At 46.3% G+C, this 26081-nt stretch overlaps 1 protein-coding gene across 1 annotated transcript; it reads right to left on the bottom strand.

Moving 5' to 3' along the window:
• Positions 1-15193: 15193 nt before the first annotated feature.
• On the bottom strand, positions 15194-19281 carry LOC110531867 (endosialin). Its single transcript, XM_021615336.2, has one exon. It carries the CDS (start codon positions 19031-19033, stop codon positions 16619-16621), a length of 2415 nt encoding a protein of 804 aa, XP_021471011.2. The 5' UTR covers positions 19034-19281; the 3' UTR covers positions 15194-16618.
• Between the last annotated feature and the right edge of the window lie 6800 nt (positions 19282-26081).

Below are 26081 nucleotides of genomic sequence, written 5' to 3'. Positions count from 1 at the left end.
TTCAGAATCTAAGCTGAAAAGACAACACACTATGGGGGTTCCCCTAGGCAATGTCCCACAGATAGTAAAGTGGAGGCAATGCTCATTCAGGTCAGCAGCTCCTAGAGTTTGGGGAGTACAGGAGCCCAGGCACAAATGGTTCTAATTTTAATCAATTGAGCATTGAGGGGCGAAATGCAAAGCAAGAGAATATGTATTATTTCAGAGTTATTTATTTCCCCATTACCCCCGGGTAGCTCCCAGGACAGTAGCCTGGACTAGACTGGAGAGAGGGAGAGAGAGGGAGAGAGTGAGAGAGAGGGTGAAGGGGAGCGAATAGACAGATGTAGGGAAATACTGAAGCCCCATCACTCTCTCCCTCTGCACATGGCTGAGGAGCTCTGTCTCTTTTCTCCCAAGATACTTTATCTTTCCCCTGTCCTCCCTGTTTGGGGAACAAAGCGATATTGGGCTGGTGTGTGTGCGGAGGGAGGGAGGCAGAGGGAGACAGTCTGCCCTGGCTGCATGGCCCAGAGTTTCTTCAGACATCTGGTTCTAATATCTCCTCATGCACTTTTCCCTTCTCCCCCCGGTCCATCCCCCCAGTCAGCCTTGCCATTGTTGTCAGTGCTCCGTGGGTTGACTGCTGCTCCACTCTGGCCTTTCAGGATCCCAGCCAGCTGAGTATGTCTGCCAAGCCAGCCAGCCAGACCGCACCTGACTGAGCTTCAGTTCTGACCTTCGGAGTTCATCGGTTTTCTATCTCACTGTCAGACGCTGCTGATTTTTTTTTTTCACAAGGTCTTGTGAAAGTCTCCTGATTTACATCAGATGTATACAGCCAGAGAGTTTCTTTGACATTCTTTCAAGGTAGACTGAAGAACAATAGGATCAAATTGATCATCATCAGACAGATCGAGAAATAATGATCATTCATGGGATTGAGGCTAATTTCGAAATGTCAAGTTTTTTTCTTTAGAAAGACAACAATGTTCTTGTGTGGATTCATTGTGATGATAACACAATACGTGCTGCACCTAAATGTCTCCTGACATTTAAATGACAAGGAATATGACTCACTGTCGGCTACGCATTGTGTTTGACACAGCGATGAGGTTTTCTAGGGAAAAAATGTATCCTAGCCTCTTGTAGTGTGTGTCATACGTAGAAGCAGAGATGGTTGGGATTAGGGATGAGCTTGCGGTGGACAAAAACACACAGGCATTATCTAGATAAGCAGAGGAGGATGTCTCGTTGTTAAAACTGTTGCCTGAATCACAGCTAAACTCCATGCTCTCTGACCCCTTAGCTTATTGAGTTGGATCAAAAGATCCATGGAGCTAGAGCGGTCGTTACGGCACTGGATTCAGACCCTAGACAGGCTATACACAGTAGCCTTGGGTGACCCATTCAACTTGGCTCCATCCTTCACTACAGTCATGCAATGGATTACACTCAAAGGAAATGGTTTGGTTATACCACAATAGTCTTGTTCCTGTTGAACCACTTCAGTTGAATCAAAGGTAACGAGGTATATTGCTATAAGTACAATGCAGCCGACTTATAATACTTCTTACACTGTGAATACACCAGAATAAGAACAAAAAGTATTACCGAATCAAACACATTTATGAAAATACAATACAGCTATTGAAAATAAAAGTGGTTCTTATAGTAACGTTTAAGAATTGTTTGCTTTATCGAAGAAGAGATAGTACTGAAAAGGGACCCAGCTGCAGTGTCAACAAATGTGGAATGATGGAAACTGACTGAAGATCTCACATGCAATCTTTAAGCACCTGGCCTGGATAACTGACACCCGAAGCGTTCGGAACGAGCAACAAGTAACAAGTGGCGAGTGGATATTTTTCCACGCTTGCATAAGGAAACGCCAACCCCATACAAGGGCAGCTTGTCAGAGAAAAAGGACCCTTCTATCATGGCAAGGAAGTCCCATCTTAAACTGAACTCAAGCATCTTTAAGAGGCAGGATATATACTTCTTCCAGATGTAGAAGGCCATTGGGTGCAATGCAATTGCAGTCACCTCAATCTCTTCTTTCTCTGGTTTGTATGGTGCTCTTCATGCTCTGAGAGAACTAAGAAGTTGGCATCAAAGCACCTCCAGAAAGCATTCATATTAGTATGAAGCGAGACGTAAGAGGTACAAAGAGCCAATATAAAGACATATTTGCATCGGTGCTTCTCGTTAGAGGCTCAAGAAGCAATCTGAGCGTGAGAACAAGAAGAAAATATTTTGTACATAATGTTGCTGCTACCGTCTCTTACGACCCAAAAAAACTTCTGGACATCAGAACAGCGATTACTCATCACAACAGGGAACAGGCCCAAATCCCTGTCATTTGCGTGAAGAGACAACGGAGAAAAAGAGGACGGAGGTCGAGCTGCCTTCTGAGAATTCGTAAACAATTGAATAAACCCTCCCCTGCCTTCTGTTCTTCTAGCTAATGTGCGATCATTGGAAAATAAAATTGGTGACCTACGAGGAACATTAAACTACCACCGGGACATTAAAAACTGTAATATCTTATGCTTCACGGAGTCGTGGCTGAACGACAACATTATCAACATAGAGCTGGCTGGTTATACGCTGAATCAGCAGGATAGAACAGCTGCGTCTGGTAAGACAAGGGGTGGTGGACTATACATATATGTAAACAACAGCTGGTGCACGATATCTAAGGAAGTTTTGAGGTTTTGCTCGCCTGAGGTAGTGTGGTCTACAGCTTATCATACTCTATCTACCTAGAGAGTTTTCATCTGTATGTTTCGTAGCTTTCTTCATTCCACCACAAACCAATGCTGGCACTAAGACCGCACTCAATGAGCTGTATACCTCCATAAGCAAACAGGAAAAAGCTCATCCAGAGGTGGCACTCCTAGTGGCCGGGGACTTTAATGCTGGGAAACTTAAATCTGTTTTACCAAATTTCTATCAGCATGTTAAATGTGCAACCAGAGGGGAAAAAACATTCTAGACCACCTTTAGTCCACACACAGAGATGCTTACAAAGCTCTCCCTCGCCGTCCATTTGGCAAATCTGACCATAATTCTATCCTCCTGATTCCCGCTTACAATCAAAAATTAAAGCAGGAAGCACCAGTGATTCTGTCAATAAAAAGTGGTCAGATGAAGCAGATGCTAAGCTACAGGACTGTTTTGTTGGCACAGACTGGAATATGTTCTGGGATTCTTCTTGTGGCATTAAGGAGTACACCACATCAGTCATGGACTTTATCAGTAAGTGCATCGATGACGTCGTCCCCACAGTGACTGTACGTACATACCCCTACCAGAAGCCATGGATTACAGGCAACATCCGCACTGAGCTAAAGGCTAGAGCTCCCGCTTTCAAGGAGCGGGACTCTAAGCCGGAAGCTTATAAGAAATCCCGCTATGCCCCCCGACAAACCATCAAACAGGCAAAGTGTTAATACAGGACTAAGATCGAATCGTACTACACCGGCTCCGACACTCATCGGATGTGGCAGGGCTTGCAAACCATTACAGACTACAAAGGGAAGCACAGTCATCAGCTGCCCAGTGACACGAGCCTACCAGACGAGCTAAACTACTTCTCTGCTCGCTTCGAGGCAAGTAACACTAAAACATGGTTGAGAGCACCAGCTGTTCTGGATGACTGTGTGATCACACTCTCAGGAGCAGACGTGAGTAAGACCTTTAAACAGGTCAAACATTCACAAGGCCGCAGGGCCAGACGGATTACTAAGACTTGTACTCCGAGCATGCGCTGACCAACTGGTAAGTGTCTTCACTGACATTTTCAACCTCTCCCTGTCCAAGTCTGTAATACCAACATGTTTTAAGCAGATCACCATAGTCCCTGTGCCCAAGAACACTAAGGTAACCTACCTAAATGACTACCGACCCGTAGCACTCATGTCTGTAGCCATGAAGTGCTTTGAAAGGCTGGCCATGGCTCACATCAACACCATTATGCGTGCGTTTAAGTAGAACAAATATGTTGACTCAACCTACTTGTAGAAAAACGCCAACGCCATCTTCGTCTTTCATTTTGCCTAAACAGTCTATTACTCTGTCAAACACGCTTTTAGTTCTTGTTGTCCTAGGCTAACTGGCTAAAATGCTTGCTTGCTAGCCTAACTTCCTTTTATGGGCAACAAAGCTATTTAACATTAGCTTAACGTTACGACATCTGTTGAACTTCCATCCTCTCAGGCCAGGGGCACAATGTATGAATTTATGTTTGGATCATAATCAACATTATAATTATTGGCCAGTACGGAGAATTAAGTAAAACCACAAGTCCAAATCCCTATCTCCATTCATGGCTAATTTAGGAAAGGGCCACCAGAGGACAACAACACAAGCTTTAGGTCATTGACGATCTGGCTTCCCTTGACACTTTATTTTGGTGCTCCAGGACCATTCACAGCTGAGTTCACTCAGTTTAGCTCTACCCTGATTGGCTATTATTTTATAATTTTTTCATCACGGGAGGCCAAATGCTGGCTTCCTTTGCATTCAATACTACTGGCAGCAACAATGTTATACTCTTTTTGACCAGACAGCATACATTGGCTACACAAATCCAAGATGACGTAGCAGTCAGACATCTTTGTCTTTGTCCTGTCGTGTCCCTTGTATATATATTTTTATTCGCATATAATTTTAAAATATTTTCATAAACGTCAACTTCTAAATACTCTCCTGTAACCCGCCTCACCCATTGAGGCGTGGATCTATTTTTTCCCGAAAGTATTTCTATTTACTTCGGATCAGGAATCTCTCAACTGAAACTAGCCAGCTAACTACCTATCAGCTATCAGTCAGGAAACCATTGCTAACGGTCATTAGCTAACCTTTAGCTTGGAAAGCTCTCGCCAGTTTCGTACAACGTGACTCAAACCAGAGCATAACGGACCTATTTTTTCTCTCGCCATATCCCCGGATTCATACAGCAAACTCCGAACATTTTCATCTGGATTTTCGCAACTAGCTAACTACAAGCACCAATTAGCCTGAAGCTAGCCTGGCTAGGGCTCCTGGACTACCACCAATGCCCACTCCTGGGCTACAATATCATGACCCCTTCTACTGCCGGTATGGGGCACGGAACACTGCCGCTCCTCTACGACTGGAATACCGACATAATCTGCCCAAGGATTCCAACAGGCCCCTCAGGCGCGATGTCCGCTGAAGGCCCATTCTGAGAACCGCAGCCTGCTAGATACCTAGAGCTACTTGGAACCCTACTAATCCACGACTGGTCTATCGATGTCACCGCACGAAGAGGCAAAAACAGACTTACCTCCATCGCGACGTCCCCAAAAGGTCCTTCTGCTAACTTGCTAGCCCCGGTCTACTAATTGCTAGCTTGTTAGCCCCGGTCTGCTACCTGCTAGCTTGCTTTCCCCGGTCTGCTAACTGCTTGCTTGCTAACCCGGTCTTCTAGCTTGCTTGCCCCGGTCTGCTAACTGCTAGCTTGCTATCCCCGGTCTGATAACTGTCAGAATCGCCGTGTCCCCAGCCAGCCCAACCACTCACTGGACCCATATGTTCACTTGGCTACCCCCCTATTACTGCCGCCCCCCTATTGGGCCGGCAGGGTAGCCTAGTGGTTAGAGCGTTGGACTAGTAACCGGAAGGTTGTGAGTTCAAACCCCCGAGCTGACAAGGTACAAATCTGTCGTTCTGCCCCTGAACAGGCAGTTAACCCACTGTTCCCAGGCCGTCATTGAAAATAAGAATTTGTTCTTAACTGACTTGCCTGGTTAAATAAAGGTAAAATAAAAAAATAAAAAAAATTACTAGACTGTTGATCCTCTCTGTCGTATTTTCTGAGATTCCCAAAGATTAGAAAGCTGCTGTGGTCATCCCCCTCTTCAAAGGGGGTGACACTCTAGACCCAAATTGCTACAGACCTATTTCATTTTTGGATAAAAAACGTTCCCGTTTTAAGCGCGATATTTTGTCACAAAAAGATGCTCGACTATACATAGAAAAACACTCTGAAGTTTCAGAATCTGCAAAGATTTTGTCTGTAAGTGCCCCAGAACTCATTCTACAGGCGAAACCAAGATGATACGTCAAACAGGAAATGAGCAGAATTTCTGAAGCTCTGTTTTCTAATGTCTCCTTATATGGCTGTGAATGCGACAGGAATAAGCTTAGACCTTCTGCCGTTTCCCCAAGATGTCGGCAGCATTGTGACGTATTTGTAGGCATATCATTGGAAGATTGACCATAAGAGACTACATTTTCCAAGTGTCCGCCTGGTGTCCTGCGTCGAAACTGGTGCGCAAAGCCAGGTGCAAGTATTTTTCCATTTGATTGAGAGGAGAAACCATGCTTCCACGAACGATATATCATCGAAGAGATATGTGAAAAACACCTTGAGGATTGATTCTAAACAACGTTTGCCATGTTTTCAGTCGATATTATGGAGTTAATTTGGAAAAAAGTTCGCGTTTTGAGGACTGAATTTTCTGTTTTTTTTGGTAGCCAAATGTGATGTACAAAACGGAGCTATTTCTAATTCACAAAGAATCTTTTTGGAAAAACTGAGGATTTGCTATCTAACTGAGAGTCTCGTCATTGAAGACATCCGAAGTTCTTCAAAGGTAAATTATTTTATTTGAAGGCTTTTATGTTTTTGTTGAAATGTTGCGTGCTGGATGCTAACGCTAATGCTAACGCTAAATGCTAGCTAGCTACTTTTACACAAATGATTGTTTTCCTATGGTTGAGAAGCATATTTTGAAAATCTGAGATGACAGTGTTGTTTACAAAAGGCTAAGCTTGAGAGATGGCATATTTATTTCATTTCATTTCATTTGCGATTTTCATGAATAGTTAACGTTGCGTTATGGTAATGAGCTTGAGTCTGTATTCACGATCCCGGATCCGGGATGGGGAGATCAGAAAGGTTTTAACAAACAGATCACCGACCATTTCGAATCCCAGCGTACCTTCTCCGCTATGCAATCTGGTGCACCTCAGCCACGCTCAAGGTCCTAAACAACATCATAACCGCCATCGATAAGAGACATTAATTACTGTGCAGCCGTATTCATCGACCTGGCCAAGGCTTTTGACTCTGGTCAATCACCACATTCTTATTGGCAGACTCGACAGCCTTGGTTTCTCAAATGATTGCCTCGCCTGGTTTACCAACTACTTCTCTGATAGAGTTCAGTGTGTCAAATCGGAGGGCCTGTTGTCCGGACGTCTGGCAGTCTCTATGGGGGTGCCACAGGGTTCAATTCTCAGGCCGACTCTTTTCTCTGTACACATCAATTATGTCGCTCTTGCTGCTGGTGATTCTCTGATCCATTTTTTTATTTTTTATTTTTTACCTTTATTTAACTAGGCAAGTCAGTTAAGAACAAATTCATATTTTCAATGACGGCCTAGGAACAGTGGGTTAACTGCCTGTTCAGGGGCAGAACAACAGATTTGTACCTTGTCAGCTCAGGGATTTGAACTTGCAACCTTCCGGTTACTAGTCCACGCTCTAACCACTAGGCTACCCTGCCGCCCCGAGCTTCAATGCCATACAACTCTCCTCCTACCGTGGCCTCCAACTGCTCTTAAACGCAAGTAAAACTAAATGCATGCTATTCAATCGATCACTGCCCGCACCTGCCCGCCTGTTCAGCATCACTACTCTGGACAGCTCTGACTTAGAATACGTGGACAACTACAAATACATATTAACTTCTTATGGCTGGGGGCAGTATTGAGTAGCTTGGATGAATAAGGTGCCCAGAGTAAACTGCCTGCTACTCAGGCCCAGAAGCAAAGATATGCATAATATTAGTAGATAGAAAACACTCTGAAGATTCTAAAACTGTTTGAATGATGTCTGTGAGTATAACAGAACCCAAATGGCAGGCAAAAACCTGAGAAAAAATCCAACCAGGAAGTGGGAAATCTGAGTTTTGTAGGTTTTCAAGTCTTTTCCTATCCAATATATAGTATCTATGGGGTCATATTGCACTTCCTAAGGCTTCCACTAGATGTCAACAGTCTTTATAACCTTGTTTCAGGTTTCTACTGTGAAGGAGGAGAGAATAAGAGCTGATTGAGTAAGAGGTCTGGCAGAATGCCATGAGCTCAGTCAGGCGAGCGCCGTGAGAGGTAGCTGCGTTCCATTTCCAATCTAAAGACAACGGAATTCTCAGGTTGAAACATTATTGAAGATTAATGTTAAAAACATCCTAAAGATTGACTCTATACATTGTTTGACATGTTTCTACGAACTGTAATGGAATTTTTTGACTTTTCGAATGGCCTGCACCTCGTGAGTTTGGATTTGTGAACTAAACGTGTGAACAAAAAGATATTTGGACATAACTTATGTATTTAATCAAACAAAACGAACATTTATTGTGGAACTGGGATTCCTGGGAGTGCATTCTGATGAAGATCATCAAAGGTAAGTGAATATTTATAATGCTATTTCTGACTTCTGTTGACTCCACAACATGGCGGGTATCTGTATGGCTTGTTTTGGTCTCTGAGCGCTGTACTCAGATTATTGCATGCTGTGCTTTTTCCGTAAAGCTTTTTTGAAGCTTTTTTTTCTCCATTTCTGCTTTTTGTGACTCCATTCTTTGGTTGGAAAAGGGCTGTGTTTTTCTGTGACTTGGTGCTGACCCAACATAATCGCCGTAAAGCCTTTTTTAATTCGGACACTGTGGTGGGATTAATAACAAGTTTATCTTCAAAATGGTGCATAATACTTGTATGTTTCAGGAGTTTTAAGTATGAGATTTCTGTTGTTTGAATTTGGCGCCCTGCACTTTCACTGGCTGTTGTCATATCGATCCCGTTAACGGGATCTCAGCCGTAATAATTAAGCATCTCCAATCCAAAATGATATCTAGAATCGGCTTTCTATATCGCAACAAAGCATCCTTCACTCATGCTGCCAAACATACCCTCGTAAAACTGACCATCCTACCGATCCTCGACTTCGGCGAAGTCATCTATAAAATAGCCTCCAACACCCTACTCAACAAATTGGATCCAGTCTTATCACAGTACCATCCGTTTTGTCCCCAAAGCCCCATACACTACCCACCACTGCGACCTGTATGCTCTCGTTGGTTGGCCCTCGCTTCATACTTGTCACCAAACCCACTGCCTACGGGTTATCTTCAAGTCTCTGCTAGGTAAAGCCCCGCCTTATCTCAGTTCACTAGTCACCATAGCAGCACCCACTCGTAGCACGCGCTCCAGCAGATATATCTCACTGGTCATCCCCAAAGCCAATTCCTCCATTGGTCGCCTTTCCTTCCAGTTCTCTGCTGCTAATGACTGGAATGACTGAAAAATCACTGAAGCTGGAGACTCACATGTCTCACACTAGCTTTAAGCACCAGCTGTCAGAGCAGCTTACAGATCACTGCACCTGTACATAGTCCATCTGTAAACAGCCCATCTTTGTACCTCATCCCCAGTATCTCCCAGTATCTCTACTTGCACATTCATCTTCTGCACATCTACCATTCCAGTGTTTAATTGCTATATTGTAATTACTTCGCCACCATGGCCTATTTATTGCCTTAACTCCATTATCCTTTATCTTGGCCAGGTCGCAGTTGCAAATGAGAACTTGTTCTCAACTAGCCTACCTGGCTAAATAAAGGTGAAATAAAAATAAAATACAGAGACGGGGGTGGCGCTGTTTAGTTCACTTGGATGCGTTCTACGGTTAGGTACATTCTGCCTCTTGTCAATTGAAGGACTTTAATGACACACAGAGAGATGAAAAATGTATTATTCTGTATATATATATATTTTTTCTTTTGGGGGGGGGGGGGGGGGGGAAGCCTGGCCCTCCTTGGCATCCATGAATACACGCCACTGGCTGACTGTATTACATCTATGGTCGAATCTGACCTGTATTAAACGCTTTCACTGAGAGACATTCAGTGATCCCTGACACAATTTCATCATGATACTAGGCTCAGTCAATATGGAGATTTATAGACAGAGGGCAAATGGTCATCATGTTGTTGAACAGCTAAAGGGTACTGTAATCTCAGCACTATAAAATCAGCACTGATTGACAAGCGTGAGAAAAATCTCTGTGTGCGTTTGCACTAACTTGCCATACTTCCGGCACGAACCGAGTAAATAATAAAAACTGTGAAAATAAACGTTCACACAAAAATGCATATGCTCTGCATCCATTCCCATGTATATTCACACATGTATACACACACACACACACACACACACACACACACACACACACACACACACACACACACACACACACACACACACACACACACACACACATAGCTCTGTACATAAAACAAACAGATCCCTTGCAGTGAGAAGGGGATACATATTCCCATCACCAGTGTTCTGCAGCAAAATGTTTCCAACCTAGAATCAGTACTCATTCCACAAGGTTCTAATTAGAAAACCAGGGGTAGAAAAAACAGGGGTAAAAAGAAACCCTGCTTAGCCCCTGAGGCCACAGGCGAGCGTCGATCAGAGAGAACTGGCAGGTCTATATAGAGGACCGCATGTGGTCCAGCCCACATGCCTCAGGGTCTATCTGGCACTCGACCAGCAACCCAATGGTTGCTCAAAGCAAAGAGGCAGACAAAGCCAGTCAGTCAACTACAAATGTGGATCTTAATTTGCAGGAAAATAACTCGACAGCAAAAGGAAATGGAAATTATTATGTGATTTCAAACTGCAAATCACAAACTTCAGAAGCCTTTTTATATCTCAAAAACAATTCAAGTTTTAAATTTCCTGCATGTCAGGAAAGTTATCCTTCAACAGAATGATCAAATTAAGATCCTACATCTGTACACTTGGAGTCAATTGCGGCATCGTCCGCTATCCATTTGATTCAACACAGTCCCCTGCAAAGGAGCACAATTTGTAATTACAAACCATTGATCTGAGCAGGGTGAGACAGAGTGACAGTCCCATCGATATTCAAAAAACGTTCAAATTACTTCACTCAATACAACAGCAACGAATGTGCTTTCCACGATGGAAAACGAAGCACCACGGCAGCTCTGAAAAGTACTGAGTGAGTCAGGGAGATCCTCTGTCAGATGTCTGGAGGGGAGGAGAGGGGGATACACAGGATAGATGAGAAGGAGGGCAGGGGGGTTCAGCCCATCAGGGACTCTTTGCTCTGAGTCAGCCAGCGGTGTAATCCTCGCGGCCGGAGAGGAAATGGAAAGGCAGGGTGAAGTCAAGGACCCTGCTTTAATGACTAAGATCAGGCTTCAGCACAGGGGCTGAGGGAGGACCGACCAGGGGAGGACCGTGAAGGGTTAAAGAATGGATCTGGTTCCTGTCTGTTGTCTAACTCCAATATAAACGCCACGTATTAGTTCTGAATCGACTTCCTATGTTTATTGATATAATTTAAGAAAATGAGGAGTTGGCCTTTCCAGGAGGAGTCTGGCATTATTTGCTGGTGATGGTTGCAAATTGATGGCTTTAATTTGTAACATTACTGTGCGTCTGAAAAAACCAGACGCACACTCGATCTCCCTCACATACCTATTTGGCACCTATCCTTATTTGTGCTCTGTTCAATGCATTTCTGACTTCACCTCGGAATGTATAATGAGTTAAACTGATGGTACAGATTCTCTCTCATCTCAGAAAAGAGCTTCACAAGGCCAGCACATTAACAGTCAAAGCATGAGTGAGAGCTCTTATTCTCTTTGCGCCTGCATGTTAGGGCTATGACAAACTAACTTTTTGAAGCTGATTGATTGCATGTGTGTCTGGATTTCACTTCATTTTGGAAGCGGACCACGCCATTAAGACATTTTGACAGGCAGAATGACAAGTTAGAGACCGATTTTTAAAGCTGTTGTCAAAAGAAATTCAACCTATTGTCATTCTTATTTGATAAACTTGATGATGGATGATTCCAAATTAGTGATGAATTCTGTAATTGTGACAACTCACGTAGTTTTAACACCAATTATAATTCTGATTGGGGAGCTTGCTCCAAAGCCCATCAGCATTACAGACTATCGAATGGAAGTTGTTAGCCTGAACTTTCCTCATCCCTTCACTGTTATACTCCAAGGAATGAGAACTCTTTCTGTGATTTATTATAGATTTAACTTTCTTGACAGAGCTCCAGCACAACACTATTCCACTGATACACTCATGCTTTTTGAGATAGCTGACTTGCCCAGCTAAGTAGGAGCGTACGTATGTCGAATCCAGCTGTTGCTGACAATAACTGTTTGGTGGTATATGATTCCTGTGCGGTCAATCCATTAAATGATCAGGCGGCACTTCTATTGCGTAATCAGCTGGTTAGAGTGACAGACGCGCCAGAGCATGGCGGGAGGCAGGCAGAGTGGCTGACCAGACCGTCCCTACTGGGCTTACTTCATCAAGGAAGCTCAGCTTAACAATATATAGCAAAATGCCGTATATCACAACGCAACACTACTGTGTCCAAGTGGATAAACCTGAACACACAGAAGGGCCCATGAGCGATCACCTTATAGGGAGGCCTTTGGCTGCAGTCTGTCTGTGGCACAGAAAGGAATAACAAAAATATATCTCTGTAGTTAGGGACACAGAAGGCTCTAAACCGACTGATCTCTCAGCTTAGAGCGATCACCTCACAGCTTCACAGGGAGGTCATTGGCTGGCTACATTCTGGCTGGCTGCACCTTTTTGGTTCCACGAAGAACCCTTTCCACAGAGGGTTCTACACAGAACCCAAAATAGTTATACCTGGAATCAAAAGGGGTTCTCCTATAGATGCGGTAAAGAGGTCAATGGAACTTGACCAAAACAATGGAAATGCCATGGAAACGTGTGGGGGAAAGATGCCATGGTGGAAAGATTCCGAATCTCCTGGTTGCCCCCTAGCTAAATTAGCTAACATTTAGACTATTGTTTATATGTGTATTTCATACTCTGTTGAGGTAGAAATCGGAGTAAAATGCTGGATTCTATGTCAACCCCAATACATGTTCATGTCATCATCACCAAATCAACAGCATTACAGTTAAAAAACTACTTGGACTACCACCACTGATTTATCTAGGCTAGCTATGCTACCAGCTTAAACAAACAGGAGTTAGCATCTAACATTAGGAACATACAGAGATACATAATCTGTATGTTCCTAGAATTAGCAGTCAATTCTTTAAAACCTAAAATGGACTACTTCTAAATACAGTGAAAACAGCCAAATATATACAAATTGGACTTTAGTAACCACATTGTGGGCCGTTACAATACATAAATTATGATTTTGACAAATATCCACTTTGTTAGATCAGATTTGTTGAATGTGCGCCAATCTGGTGTCCTTCTTCGATCCCCCAATGCCTGGATATGGACTGGTGTTGAGACTTTTTATGAATAATTTCCCAGCCCTTTGATGGACGGATTTCAAATGTTGTTTGTTGCAGAGTTGTGGTATTCCTGCGTTCACACGGCCTCCCGCCTCTCCTCCCAGTGCGGAAGAAGCAAATCACCTCTACCTTACCTGACACCCTAGACCCATTTCAATTTGCTTACCGCCCCAATAGACCCACAGACGATGCAATCACCATCGCACTGCACACTGCCCTATCCCATCTGGACTAGAGGATTACTAACGTAAGAATGCTGTTCATTGACTATAGCTCAGCCTTCAACACCATAGTACCCTCCAAGCTCATCATGAAGCTCGGGGCCCTGGGTCTGAACCCCGCCCTGTGCAACTGGGTCCTGGACGTCCTGACAGTCCGCCCTCATGTGAAGGTAGAAAAGAACACCTCCACTTCGCTGATCCTCAACACAGGGGCCCCACAAGGGTCCTCAGCCCCCTCCTGTACTCCCTGTTCACCTAAGACTGCGTGGCCACGCACATCTCCAACTCAATCATCAAGTTTGCAGACGACACAACAGTAGTAGGACTAATTACCAACAGTGACGAGACGGCCCAAACATCCTCCCTGTAGGCTCTGGTGGAGTGGTGCCAGGAAAATAACCTCTACCTCAGCGCCAACGAAATCAAGGAGCTGATCGTGGACTTCAGAAAACAGCAGGGGGAGCAAGCCCCTATCCACATCAACGGGACCACAGTGGAGAAGGTGGAAAGCTTCAAGTTCATTGGCGTAAACATCACCTGAAGTGGTCCACCCAGACAGACAGTGTGGTGAAGAAGGCGCAATGGTGCCTCTTCAACCCCAGGAGGCTGAAAAAATTTGGCTTGGCCCTTAAGAACCTCACAAACTTTTACAAATGCACAATTGAGAGCATCCTGTTGGGCTGTTTCGCCGCCTGGTATGGCAACTGCATCAGCCACAACTGCAGTGCTCTCCAGAGGGTGGTGAGGTCTTCCCTACGCATCACGAGGGCACACTGTCTGGCCTCCTGGACACCTACAGCACTCGATGTCACAGGAAGGCCAAAAAGATCATCAAGGACATCAATCACCCGAGCCACGGCCTGTTCACCCCGCTATCATCCAGAAGGCGAGGTCAGTACAGTAGCATCAAAGCTGGGACCGAGAGACTGAAAAACAGCTTCTATCGCAAGGCCATCAGACTGTTAAATAGCCCTCACTAGCTGGCTACCACACGGTTACGCAACCCTGCACCTTAGAGGCTGCTGCCCTATATACTGTACATAGACATGGAATTATTGGCCACTTTAATAATGGAACACTAGTCACTTTAATAATGTTTACATACTGCTTTACTCATTTCATGTGTATGTTCTGTATTCTATTCAACCTTATTTAGTTTAGTTATTTTAGTCAATGCCACGCCAACATTACTCCTAATATTTATATATTTCAAAATTCTATTCTTTTACTTTTAAATTTCGACATTGCTCATCCTAATATTTATATATTTCTTAAATTGTTCTACTTTGAGATTCTTGTGTATTGTTGTGAATTGTTAGATGCTACTGCACTGTTGGAGCTAGGAACACAAGCATTTCGCTACACCCGCAATTACATCTTCTAAAAATGTTGATGTAACCAATATAATTTGATTTGATTTGGAAGGACAGCTTAAGGAGTCAATTTAACACCCCATAGGGCTTCTTGGACTTACTGGGACTTCCATATTCTCTATCTGCACAAGGAATCACATTGAAACTGTGATTTCCAAACATAAAGCAGACATTGCACTAGGGCCTATACCGTGAAGTGATTGCTCAACCTTTAAAACACAAGACATGAATATTGATGGAACCCTTATCGTTAACATTTAATTAGCAATTACTTAAAACGTAACAGGTAACAGAAATGAAAAGGCTTCAGGCATAATTTAACAGTCCTTTGATACAGAAGGCAGATCTTCAGTTGATTTGATTGTCCGTCACTGACATTGTACACGTCCTCCTTTGAATGGGGACCGCACTTACTTCCCAAGTAACTAAAGGGAGCATTGATTTCAAACACCTAACGATTGATACTGCTCCACCATGGCTAAAGTCCATGTAATGTTATGGGCAAGCCTGTGACAATGGGGAGGGAGGCATGCTAAAGAGTTATGTGACATGGGGTTAGGGAACGATTGGAAGACCACTACTCCGCTAACAAGGTCAATGCTAAAGTCAACCGGGAGCCTGTTGTGACCCCCATTGCAGTCCCTATAGTGTGTAATACGAACACATCTAACATCTGCACTCTAACCCATATGAGTGAATGTGGGTGAGAGGACTAGGAGTGTTTAATCGGAGTTGAATGGAAGGAAACATCCCCCTCAGACAGACAGACATTCCATGGAATTACCAAGAGCTTTGTGTGGTCTATATAAAACAAAAGACACTTAATTAAATCAGGAATCATGACGCTAACACATTTTCTAAAAAACTTCATTGCTACAAATTATACAGTACACAATTATAGTAACACAAACACATATACAGGCGTATACCATTTTTTCGGTCTGTGTTGTGAGTTGATTTATTCCGATTCCTTTAAAAAGCACAAGCCATAAAAGTAATATCCGAGTGACTGCTTTTCCTCAACAGCGTCATGACAGTCATGCTTGCATAGCTTGCATAGCTAAATATGAAGCAGCATGTGATGCTTCTTTTAACAAAGTTGACGTAAATAGTCATTTGCAATACATACTTGGAAATGAGCTCAATTGAGCATTAAAAACCTCAGCATTTTTTGAAAGACCCACACCCAGATTTCATGGACTACAAAAATGCTAAAAGCTACAGTACAGTTCTTTGGCTTTGGTTTCAGATGGCACTGGTGATATATTGACAGTATATTCCCACAGCATCCGTAAATATGACCAGATGTATTCAACAACAATCCCAACGGACGGTTTCTATTGTACCTATAGTGCAATCATAGGCCTATATATTGTGCTTTGAGATCAGTGTAAGCAACAATGATGCAATTTTTTTCTACAACATGTAAAGGACCCCATGAAAGGGATTAGTGTTTTTTTAGTATTGCTTCCCTGTTCTTCTCTTTCAACCGATATTCCACAGACACATTCAAGTGTTCAAAGACTCCCAGTACGACAACACAGTGGCAATGGGACGGGAGGAGGCAGATACAGTACAACAACCACCACTCTCTTACCTTCTTTCTGTCTCTTATTTAACAGTTTATTTATGTACAAGTCTTTCCTCATTCATCTGTTTAAACATGTGACTGTATCCCCTTGCTGGGATTGGGCGCGCCTTGCTTGTCGTGCGCTCCGGAGATCCAATGGTAGCAGTTGGTGGCCGTCGTGTTGCGCGGCGTGACAGCGCAGCGGGTGCAGTAGACGATACCCAGTGCCACCATAATAATGGTGAAGATGCAGAGGGGCACCAGGAGGCCCACCAGCAGCCAGTTGCCACCACCCTGCTTCTGGCTGCTCTCGTCCTCCTGGGCCGGCTCCCTCTCATTCACCCCCTCCACCACGCCCTGGTTGGGGGTAATTGGGGTTTTGGGAGCCACAGGAGGAGGCAGGGAGGGGGTGTGCTGGTCCTGGTTCTCACCCGGGCCCTGATCCTGCTCTGGAAGGGAAGTCACCTTCCAATTGTCAATGTCCCCCTCTTCCTCATTATCATCAGTATCATCATAGTTGGATGCGGGGACGTGCTGGTCAGTGATTGGCTCCTGCGACGTGGTGAATACTTGATCATGGCTGGCGGGGCTGAACCAGAGCCAGTTCCACGCCCCTCCCGAGATAGTGGAAGTAGGGAGGACTGAGGAACTGGTAGTGGTTTCGTCATCTTCCTCCTCATACCAGTCGGATGTGGGAATTGGGGTGGGGGTAGAGGTGGGAGAGGGGCTGGGAGAGGGGCTGGGAGAGGGGCTGGGAGAGGGACTGGGCGTAGACTCTAGCTCGGGCTGGACCTGGGCTGGAGAATTCAAAATCATGGTGCTCCAGTCCAGTGTATACTCCTCCTCTTCTTCTTCTTCCTCCTCCTCCTCGGGCTCTTCCATGGGGGGGACCATGAATGGGTGGTGGTTTGGGACGGGTTCCTCCTGGGGTGCGCTGGTGACCCAGATGACATCATTCTCCACCCTGGGGGGGTCTGTGAGCCAGTCCAGGGACTCTTCCGTCTCCAGAGGCCAGTCAGTGTTGGTCTGTGCAGGGGTCCAGGGGTACAAGGGTTCGTGGGGGTCCCACATGGAGCCGGGGTGGCGGGTGACCCAAGGGTAGGAGGGAGTGGCTGCTGGAAATGAGTCCTCTCCCTCCCCTATCTTCCTGCAGGAGAAGTGGTCAGAGAGTAGCTCGTAGCCCACCTCGCAGTAACACTCGAAGCCCCCCTCGTAGTTCACGCACATCTGCTGACATGTCCCAGGGATCTGACACTCGTCAGTGTCCTGGCAGTGGGAGGGTTCCTCGGTAGGAGGGGAAAAGCCCAGATGACAGTGGCAAACGTGAGAGCCGGGTGTATTCTCGCAGGCGTGTTCGCACGGGTCCTCCATACACTCGTCCACATCCTCACATTCGCCCTCCTCGACCGGTCGGTAACCCTCACGGCAGCGGCACTCGAAGGTCCCCGGGGCGTTGACGCACAGCTGCTCGCAGGGGCTCTGCAGGCACTCGTCCACATCCAGACAACCGCGTTCATCCGGGGAAAGCATGTAGCCCTCGGGGCAGGCACAGCGGTAGCCGTCCGACAGGGGCAGGCACTCATACTCACAGGGGGCACTGTGGCACGGGTCGGCAGCGACGCATGTTTGCCCGTCATCCCCGAGCTGGAAGCCGTCCGAGCACTCGCAGTAGTAGTGCTCTCCGGCCTCCTGGCAGAAATGCTCACACCCTCCGTTGTTCCGATCGCACCAGCTCTTCTCTCCAGTGTCGGAACAGAGGGGCGTCTCCCTGGACCACCCCACAGTGCCATCCTCCCTTAGCACACATAGAACAGACTGCTCCTCCTTGGAGCCCCCCGGGCAGGGCACTGTGGCTACAGATCCAAAGGGGACGTGGGTAAGGAGGCTACTGAGGAGGCTGAAGGGGGTACTATATAGGGCATTGCCGCCCCCCTCGCTCCAAACCGCCGGGCACATGCCCTTGTACGTGTAGCGGCACAGGTAGCCATCCACTGGTACCGAACACGAGCCGTCCAGCCATTTAAAATGATCATGCTGCTCATGGGCTGCTGTGCCATAGGTCATTACCACACAGCGTGGGGCTGAACAAGTACTGGGCGAGTCGTCCCGCAGCCAATTGGTGTAGCGGGTATCTTGGTCACCTGTAGTCCAGGTGAACCCACGGAGAGGGCGAGAGGCGGAACACTGGCGAGGCTGTCTCTGGAGACCGATCCACACCTGGACCTTGGTCCTCGGGCCACGTAGCTCCACGCCAGAGAAGAGAGCAGCGATAGTGTCAGCTTCCTCCTGGAGTTTGACTGTGGCCAGGTTGCCTCCCTTCTCCTTGCAGCTCCTCCAGGAGTCCAGGAAGGTCTTGCGCTGGAAGTAGACCACGAAGCAGCCGTCCTCGTTGCACAGAGCGTCCCTCTCTTGTAGATCCTGGCCCCACACAGGGGGAGTATAACAGAACAGACCCAGTAGTGAGAGGACTAGAACAGCAGCACACCGCACTGGGGAACCCATCGTTAGTTCACTCTCCACGGCTCACTTCTCCAACTCTCTCTCTTGTTCTCTTTTTTGCCCACTCTATACTTTCCTTGATTTTTTTTCTCTCCTCTTAATTTTTTTAGTATTTGTTTCGTCTTGTTTTTTCCTTAATATACCAACTTTTCTCTCCTCATCTGCACTTTACCTCTCAAAACTTCACTCTCTTTCTCTTTCTCTCTCAAACTTCTCACTCTTCTATGCTGGAGTTGAGTGCTTGCAGATTGTCCCCAGATTTCAGAAAGAGAGAGAGAGGGAGGGAGGGTGGCAAAAGGGGAAGGAGTGAGGGAGGGGATTGAAAAAAGAATTGTACGTTTTTGCTAGTGTGTGTGTGTGTGTGTGTGTGTGATGCCTTTGAGAGTCTTGGGGGGGGGGGGGGGGGGGGGGGGGGGGGGGGGGGGGGGTTTGGGGAAGTGCAGTGTGTTTTTTTTTCTCAGAGTGTCTCGTATGTTTTTCATAAGTCCGTTTATGGAAATGGCTTGGGACCCAGCCATTTACCCCTCATCTCCCCCACACACGCACACAGGCACACACACAAGCACATACACACACAAACACTCACACCATCCCCACCAGGCCTTGAAGGCAAATCCAGTTATGACAATTAAACATGGTTTTGTTTCTTCAATAATTCAGTGAGCAGGAGGAAAGAGATTATCCGACAAAGCCCTTTCTGTGTTCCAAGAACCCATCAGTCTCTTCCCATGGCCTTGGTCTCCTTTCAGTCCACCGCTAAAGTTTTTATTTTCTATCTTTTCTTTGTTTCTTCTGTTATTTTCTTGTGTGCTTCACCTGAGAGATGGGTTCAATACTTTCTCAAGTTATTGTCATCTTAAATTGTTGACATGGAGAGAGTTTGTCGAGAGAACATGAACACTGTTTGCTTAAAGCTGGAATCCTTAAAGGCCCCAGTGTAGTCAAAAACTTGATTTACCTGTGTTTTATATATATTTCCACACTATGAAGTTGGAATAATACTGTGAAATTGTGAAGATGATAATAATGCCATTTTAGTGTAAGAACTGTTTGAAAAGACCGCCTGGTTAAATTTGGTAATAGACTAATAAAAAAGAGAGTTTCAAACCTGTAACGGTTTTCTTTAGGTGAAAGAGAGTCGGACCAAAATGCAGCGTTGTGATGATTCATGTTTGTTTAATAAAGGAAAAACTATACATGAATAAACTACAAAATAATGAAATGTGAAAACCTAAACAGTCCTATCTGGTGCAAACAGAGACAGGAACAATCACCCACAAAACCAAACAGGCTACCTAAATATGGTTCCCAATCAGAGACAATGACTAACACCTGCCTCTGATTGAGAACCATATGAGGCCAAACATAGAAATAGACAAACCAGACACACAACATAGAATGCCCACCCAGCTCACGTCCTGACCAACACTAAAACAAGGAAAACACACACGAACGATGGTCAGAACATGACAGTACCCCCCCTCCAAGGTGCGGACTCCGAACGCACAACCTAAACCTATAGGGGAGGGTGTGGGTGGGCATCTGTCCGCGGTGGCGGCTCTGGCGCTGGACGTGGACCCCACTCCATAATTGTCTTAGTCCACCTCCTTAGCGTCCCTAGATAGGCGACCCTCGCCGCCGACCTTGGCCTAGTAGTCCTCACCAAGGGCCCCACTGGACTGAGGGGCAGCTTGGGACTGAGGTAGCTCGGGACTGAGGGGTAGCTCGGGCCTGAGGGGTAGCTCGGGACTGAGGGGAAGCTCGGGACTGAGGGGAAGCTCGGCACTGAGAGGAAGCTCGGCACTGAGAGGAAGCCCAGGCAGGTAGTTGGCTCTGGCAGATCCCGGCTGGCTGGCAGTTCTGGCAGATCCCGGCTGACTGGCGGATCCTGGCTGACTGGCGGATCTGGAAGATCCTGGCTGAATGGCGGATCCTGGCTGAATAGCGGATCCTGGCTGACTGGCGGATCTGGAAGATCCTGGCTGACTGGCAGCTCTGGCTGCTCCATGCTGATTGGCAGCTCTGGCTGCTCCATGCTGACTGGCTGCTCCATGCTGACTGGCGACTCTGGCTGCTCAATGCTGACTGGCGGCTCTGGCTGCTCCATGCTGACTGGCGGCTCTGGCTGCTCCATGCTGACTGGCGGCTCTGGCTGCTCCATGCTGACTGGCTGCTTCATGCTGACTGGCTGCTCTGGCTGCTCCATGCTGACTGGCTGCTCTGGCTGCTCCATGCTGACTGGCTGCTCCATGCTGACTGGTGACTCTGGCTGCTCCATGCTGACTGGCGGCTCTGGCTGCTCCATGCTGACTGGCGGCTCTGGCTGCTCCATGCTGACTGGCGGCTCTGGCTGCTCCATGCTGACTGGCGGCTCTGGCTGCTCCATGCTGACTGGCGGCTCTGGCTGCTCCATGCTGACTGCCGGCTCTGGCGGCTCCATGCTGACTGGCGGCTCTGGCTGCTCCATGCTGACTGGCGGCTCTGGCGGCTCCATGCTGACTGGCGGCTCTGGCGGCTCCTTGCAGACTGGCAGCTCTGGCGGCTCCTTGCAGACTGGCAGCTCTGGCGGCTCCTTGCAGACTGGCAGCTCTGGCGGCTCCTTGCAGACTGGCAGCTCTGGCGGCTCCTTGCAGACTGGCAGCTCTGGCGGCTCCTTGCAGACTGGCAGCTCTGGCGGCATCCTGCAGACTGGCAGCTCTGGTGGCTCCTTGCAGACTGGCAGCTCCTTGCAGACTGGCAGCTCCTTGCAGACTGGCAGCTCCTTGCAGACGGGCAGCTCTATGCAGACTGGAGACTCCGGCAGCGCTGTAGAGGCGGAAGGCTCTGGCAGCGCTAAACAGGCGGGAGACTCCGGCAGCGCTGGAGAGGAGGAAGGCTCTGACTGTGCTGAACAGGCGGGAGACTCCGGCAGCGCTGTAGAGGAGGAAGGCTCTGGCAGCGCTAGATAGGCAGGAGACTCCGGCAGCGCTGGAGAGGAGGAAGGCTCTGGCAGCGCTGGACAGGCGAGGCGCACTGTAGGCCTGATGCGTGGTGCTGGCACTGGTGGTACTGGGCCGAGAACACGCACAGGAAGCCTGGTGCGGGGAGCTGCCACCGGAGGGCTGGTGCGTGGAGGTGATACTGGATAGACCGGACCGTGCAGGCGCACTGGAGCTCTTGAGCACCGAGCCTGCCCAACCTTACCTGGTTGAATGCTCTCGGTCACCCTGCCAGTGCGGCGAGGTGGAATAGCCCGCACTTCCAGGCAGTATCTCCTCCCAAGTGTAACAGCCCTTGCCATCCAAAACGTCCTCCCATGTCCATTCCTCTTTACACTGCTCCTGCTGCCTTTCACCACGCCGCTTGGTCCTGTTGTGGTGGGTGATTCTGTAACGGTTTTCTTGCACACCACAGCATAACACGGTGCCTGCCCGGTCTCTCTAGCCCCCCGGTAAGCACAGGAAGTTTGCGCAGGTCTCCTACCTGGCGTAGCCATACTCCCTGTGAGCCCCTCCAATACATTTTTGGGGCTGACTCCCGGGCTTCCTTGCCAACCGTGTTCCCTCGTATCGCCGACTCCTCTCTCCGGCTGCCTCTGCTCTCCTAAGTGCCTCCACCTGTTCCCATGGGAGGCGATCTCTTCCAGCCAGTATCTCCTCCCAAGTGTAACAGCCCTTGCCATCCAAAACGTCCTCCCATGTCCATTCCTCTTTACACTGCTCCTGCTGCCTTTCACCACGCCGCTTGGTCCTGTTGTGGTGGGTGATTCTGTAACGGTTTTCTTTAGGTGATAGAGAGTCGGACCAAAATGCAGCGTTGTGATGATTCATGTTTGTTTAATAAAGGAAAAACTAGACATGAATAAACTACAAAATAATGAAATGTGAAAACCTAAACAGTCCTATCTGGTGCAAACACAGAGACAGGAACAATCACCCACAAAACCCAATACCAAACAGGCTACCTAAATATGGTTCCCAATCAGAGACAATGACTAACAATTGCCTCTGATTGAGAACCATATCAGGCCAAACATAGAAATAGACAAACCAGACACACAACATAGAATGCCCACCCAGCTCACATCCTGACCAACACTAAAACAAGGAAAACACACACGAACGATGGTCAGAACGTGACAAAACCTTCCTGACAATAACAGTTAGTTTTGCTAAGAAGCTATTTTTTCCCTTTTTGACAAATTGAATTTAAAACAATCACAGTAAGCTACTTAATTGTAAATCACAGTAAGCTACAGTCACAGTAAGATACTTAATACTCAGAAGTGATTTGATAATGAGATAAAAATATCTGTATTGGACCTTTAATTGTGAAACAGCCATGTCCATTTGCGATATTACAACAACAAAGAAGTTACTGCAAACAGCAAACACATATTTTTTGCCTCAGACATCATTGCACGTGTGATAAAAGAGAATATGTACAGCCCTTTTTTTTTTGCCATGCTGCGCGATGCTCCTCAACAAAAGCAATAACAGTGGTGGGGCAGTTTCCCCCTACTGAGAAATTCCGTCTTTAAGGAGCATGTCTATTAAATGAAAGTTCACAAAGGGCTATCTGTCTGTTTATCTGTCAGATTAACAGTTCTGTCTGATTATCTAAGAAATACCTGTATGTGCGTCCATTCTTCTGTTTGTGTGTGTGCGCACACACCAACTTGTAATACATTTTATAAATAATGCATTCCCCACTCGCTTATCCCTCGATTATTCTCCTTTACCAACGCAACTCACGGAATCCAATTAAAGCTGCAATATGTAACTTTTTGGGCGACCTGAGCAAATTCACATAGAAATGTGTGTTATAGATCTGTCACTCTCATTGAAAGCAAATCTAAGAAGCGGTAGATATGTTTTATGTGTGCTATTTCTATTCTAACCGTTCATAAGTTTCGTTTTTTCGGTTTTGTACACCAGCTTCAAACAGCTGAAAATACAATATTTTTGGATATGTAAATTATATTTCACAGCAGTTTATATGGTACAATGATTCTCTACAGGGAAAGGGCGCTCAAAGGCTCACTTCTCTGATGGAACGGAAGAAAAACACACACACACACACACACACACACACACACACACACACATCTGGGTTCCTCTGAGCCAAAGGACAAGGTTTCGGGAGTGAGGTATAGGAGGGGGTAGAGGGGTGTCGAGCCCCCCTCCAACACGTGCCAAAGGATTGAGCTGCCGTGCAGTGAAACTCTAGCCAAGAAGTGACCCAAGTCTATTTGTGACAGCCATTAAGCTGGAGGACCTAGACTTAATTTCAAGTCAGCAAAGTTTTTGGAAGTTAAATTGTGTATAATGATCACTACTGCCCTTGCTAGCTCTTCCCTACTCTCCAAATAGAGCGTCTGCAAAAAGGCATCTAAGAACTAGTCCCTTGCTGGGCTTGAATACAGACTCTAGTTGTCCCCCAACGATGTGGATCTGTCTCTGTCTGTTGGTACGTTCGTCACACGCGATACCTCAGACAGCACTGGACCGATTTTGACGAAACCTGAGTGTATGATGTGTCTTGCCGTAGAGATCCGGCATTTACAAAATGACACTGAGTGGTGGCGCTATAACAAGCGATTGAAAATGCAAACTGTTAAAGGTCACGCCTCTCACCCTGTTGGACCTAAAGTAATTACATTTGGTACATAGGTCCCTCTCCTCACAATGAACAAATTTGCCTCGGGGACTCATAAAGTCTGCATGATGGATTTTCCACCATTTTCAATTTTGTGAAAAACACTTAAAACGCTACTCCTCTGGCATCTAATGATCAATCTGCGCTGCATCATTCATACTGTTGCCTTGTTATCCTTTCACAATGTTAAGGAATGTATCACAAATTCCAAAAATGATAAGCCTTAAGCCGAGTCTGATACAAAAAAAATGATAGTTGAGTCAGCCAAAATGTATTAAAGTTGTCTAGCAAATATGCTTGAAAGACACTCTGCTGCTTACAATCATTTCTTTAACTACTGGAAGATATTGCTATCTCCTATTGTTATCTCCTATTCCCCATCCACAGGCAGTCTGTAAATCACCTCCACCTCTCTTCCCTCAAGGACCCATGTTCACAGCCACACTCACAGAGGTAACTCGTGTTCTCTCCCTGACTTCTATGACTTCTATAGACCCTTGCTTCTTTGAACAGCTACTGCCATTAAAATGGTCCCTTTCAGAACTTTCTCAATGTCCTTGACCTAGATCCCAACTTTCAAGGAAGCATGTCGAAAGTGAATGGAGAAAACAATATTTTGGAGATTATTTCCTTTTCAAACAACCGAAAGTGAGCAGGTGTAATCTGAATAAAGGGAAAAGGGCCCTTCTTGAACATACAGTGGGGCAAAAAAGTATTTAGTCAGCCACCAATTGTGCAAGTTCTCCCACTTAAAAAGATGAGAGAGGCCTGTAATTTTCATCATAGGTACACTTCAACTATGACAGACAAAATGATTTAAAAAAATCCAGAAAATCACATTGTAGGATTTTTAATGAATTTATTTGCAAATTATGGTGGAAAATAATTTGGTCAATAACAAAAGTTTATCTCAATACTTTGTTATATACCCTTTGTTGGCAATGACAGAGGTCAAAGTTTTCTGTAAGTCTTCACAAGGTTTTCACACACTGTTGCTGGTATTTTGGCCCATTCTTCCATGCAAATCTCCTCTAGAGCAGTGATGTTTTGGGGCTGTTGCTGGACAACACGGACTTTCAACTCCCTCCAAAGATTTTCTATGGGGTTGAGATCTGGAGACTGGCTAGGCCACTCCAGGACCTTGAATGCTTCTTACGAAGCCACCCCTTCGTTGCCCGGGCGGTGTGTTTGGGATCATTGTCATGCTGAAAGACCCAGCCACGTTTCATCTTCAATGGCCTTGCTGATGGAAGGAGGTTTTCACCCAAAATCTCACGATACATGGCCCCATTCATTCTTTCCTTTACATGGATCAGTCATCCTGGTCCCTTTGCAGAAAAACAGCTACAAAGCATGATGTTTCCACCACCATGCTTCACAGTAGGTATGGTGTTCTTTGGATGCAACTCAGCAT

This window comes from Oncorhynchus mykiss, chromosome 9 (assembly GCF_013265735.2).
Source record: "Oncorhynchus mykiss isolate Arlee chromosome 9, USDA_OmykA_1.1, whole genome shotgun sequence".
NCBI classification, from domain to species: Eukaryota; Metazoa; Chordata; class Actinopteri; order Salmoniformes; family Salmonidae; genus Oncorhynchus; species Oncorhynchus mykiss.
Note: the sequence above shows the minus strand (reverse complement) of the source record. Positions and strands in the feature narration are given on the sequence as shown.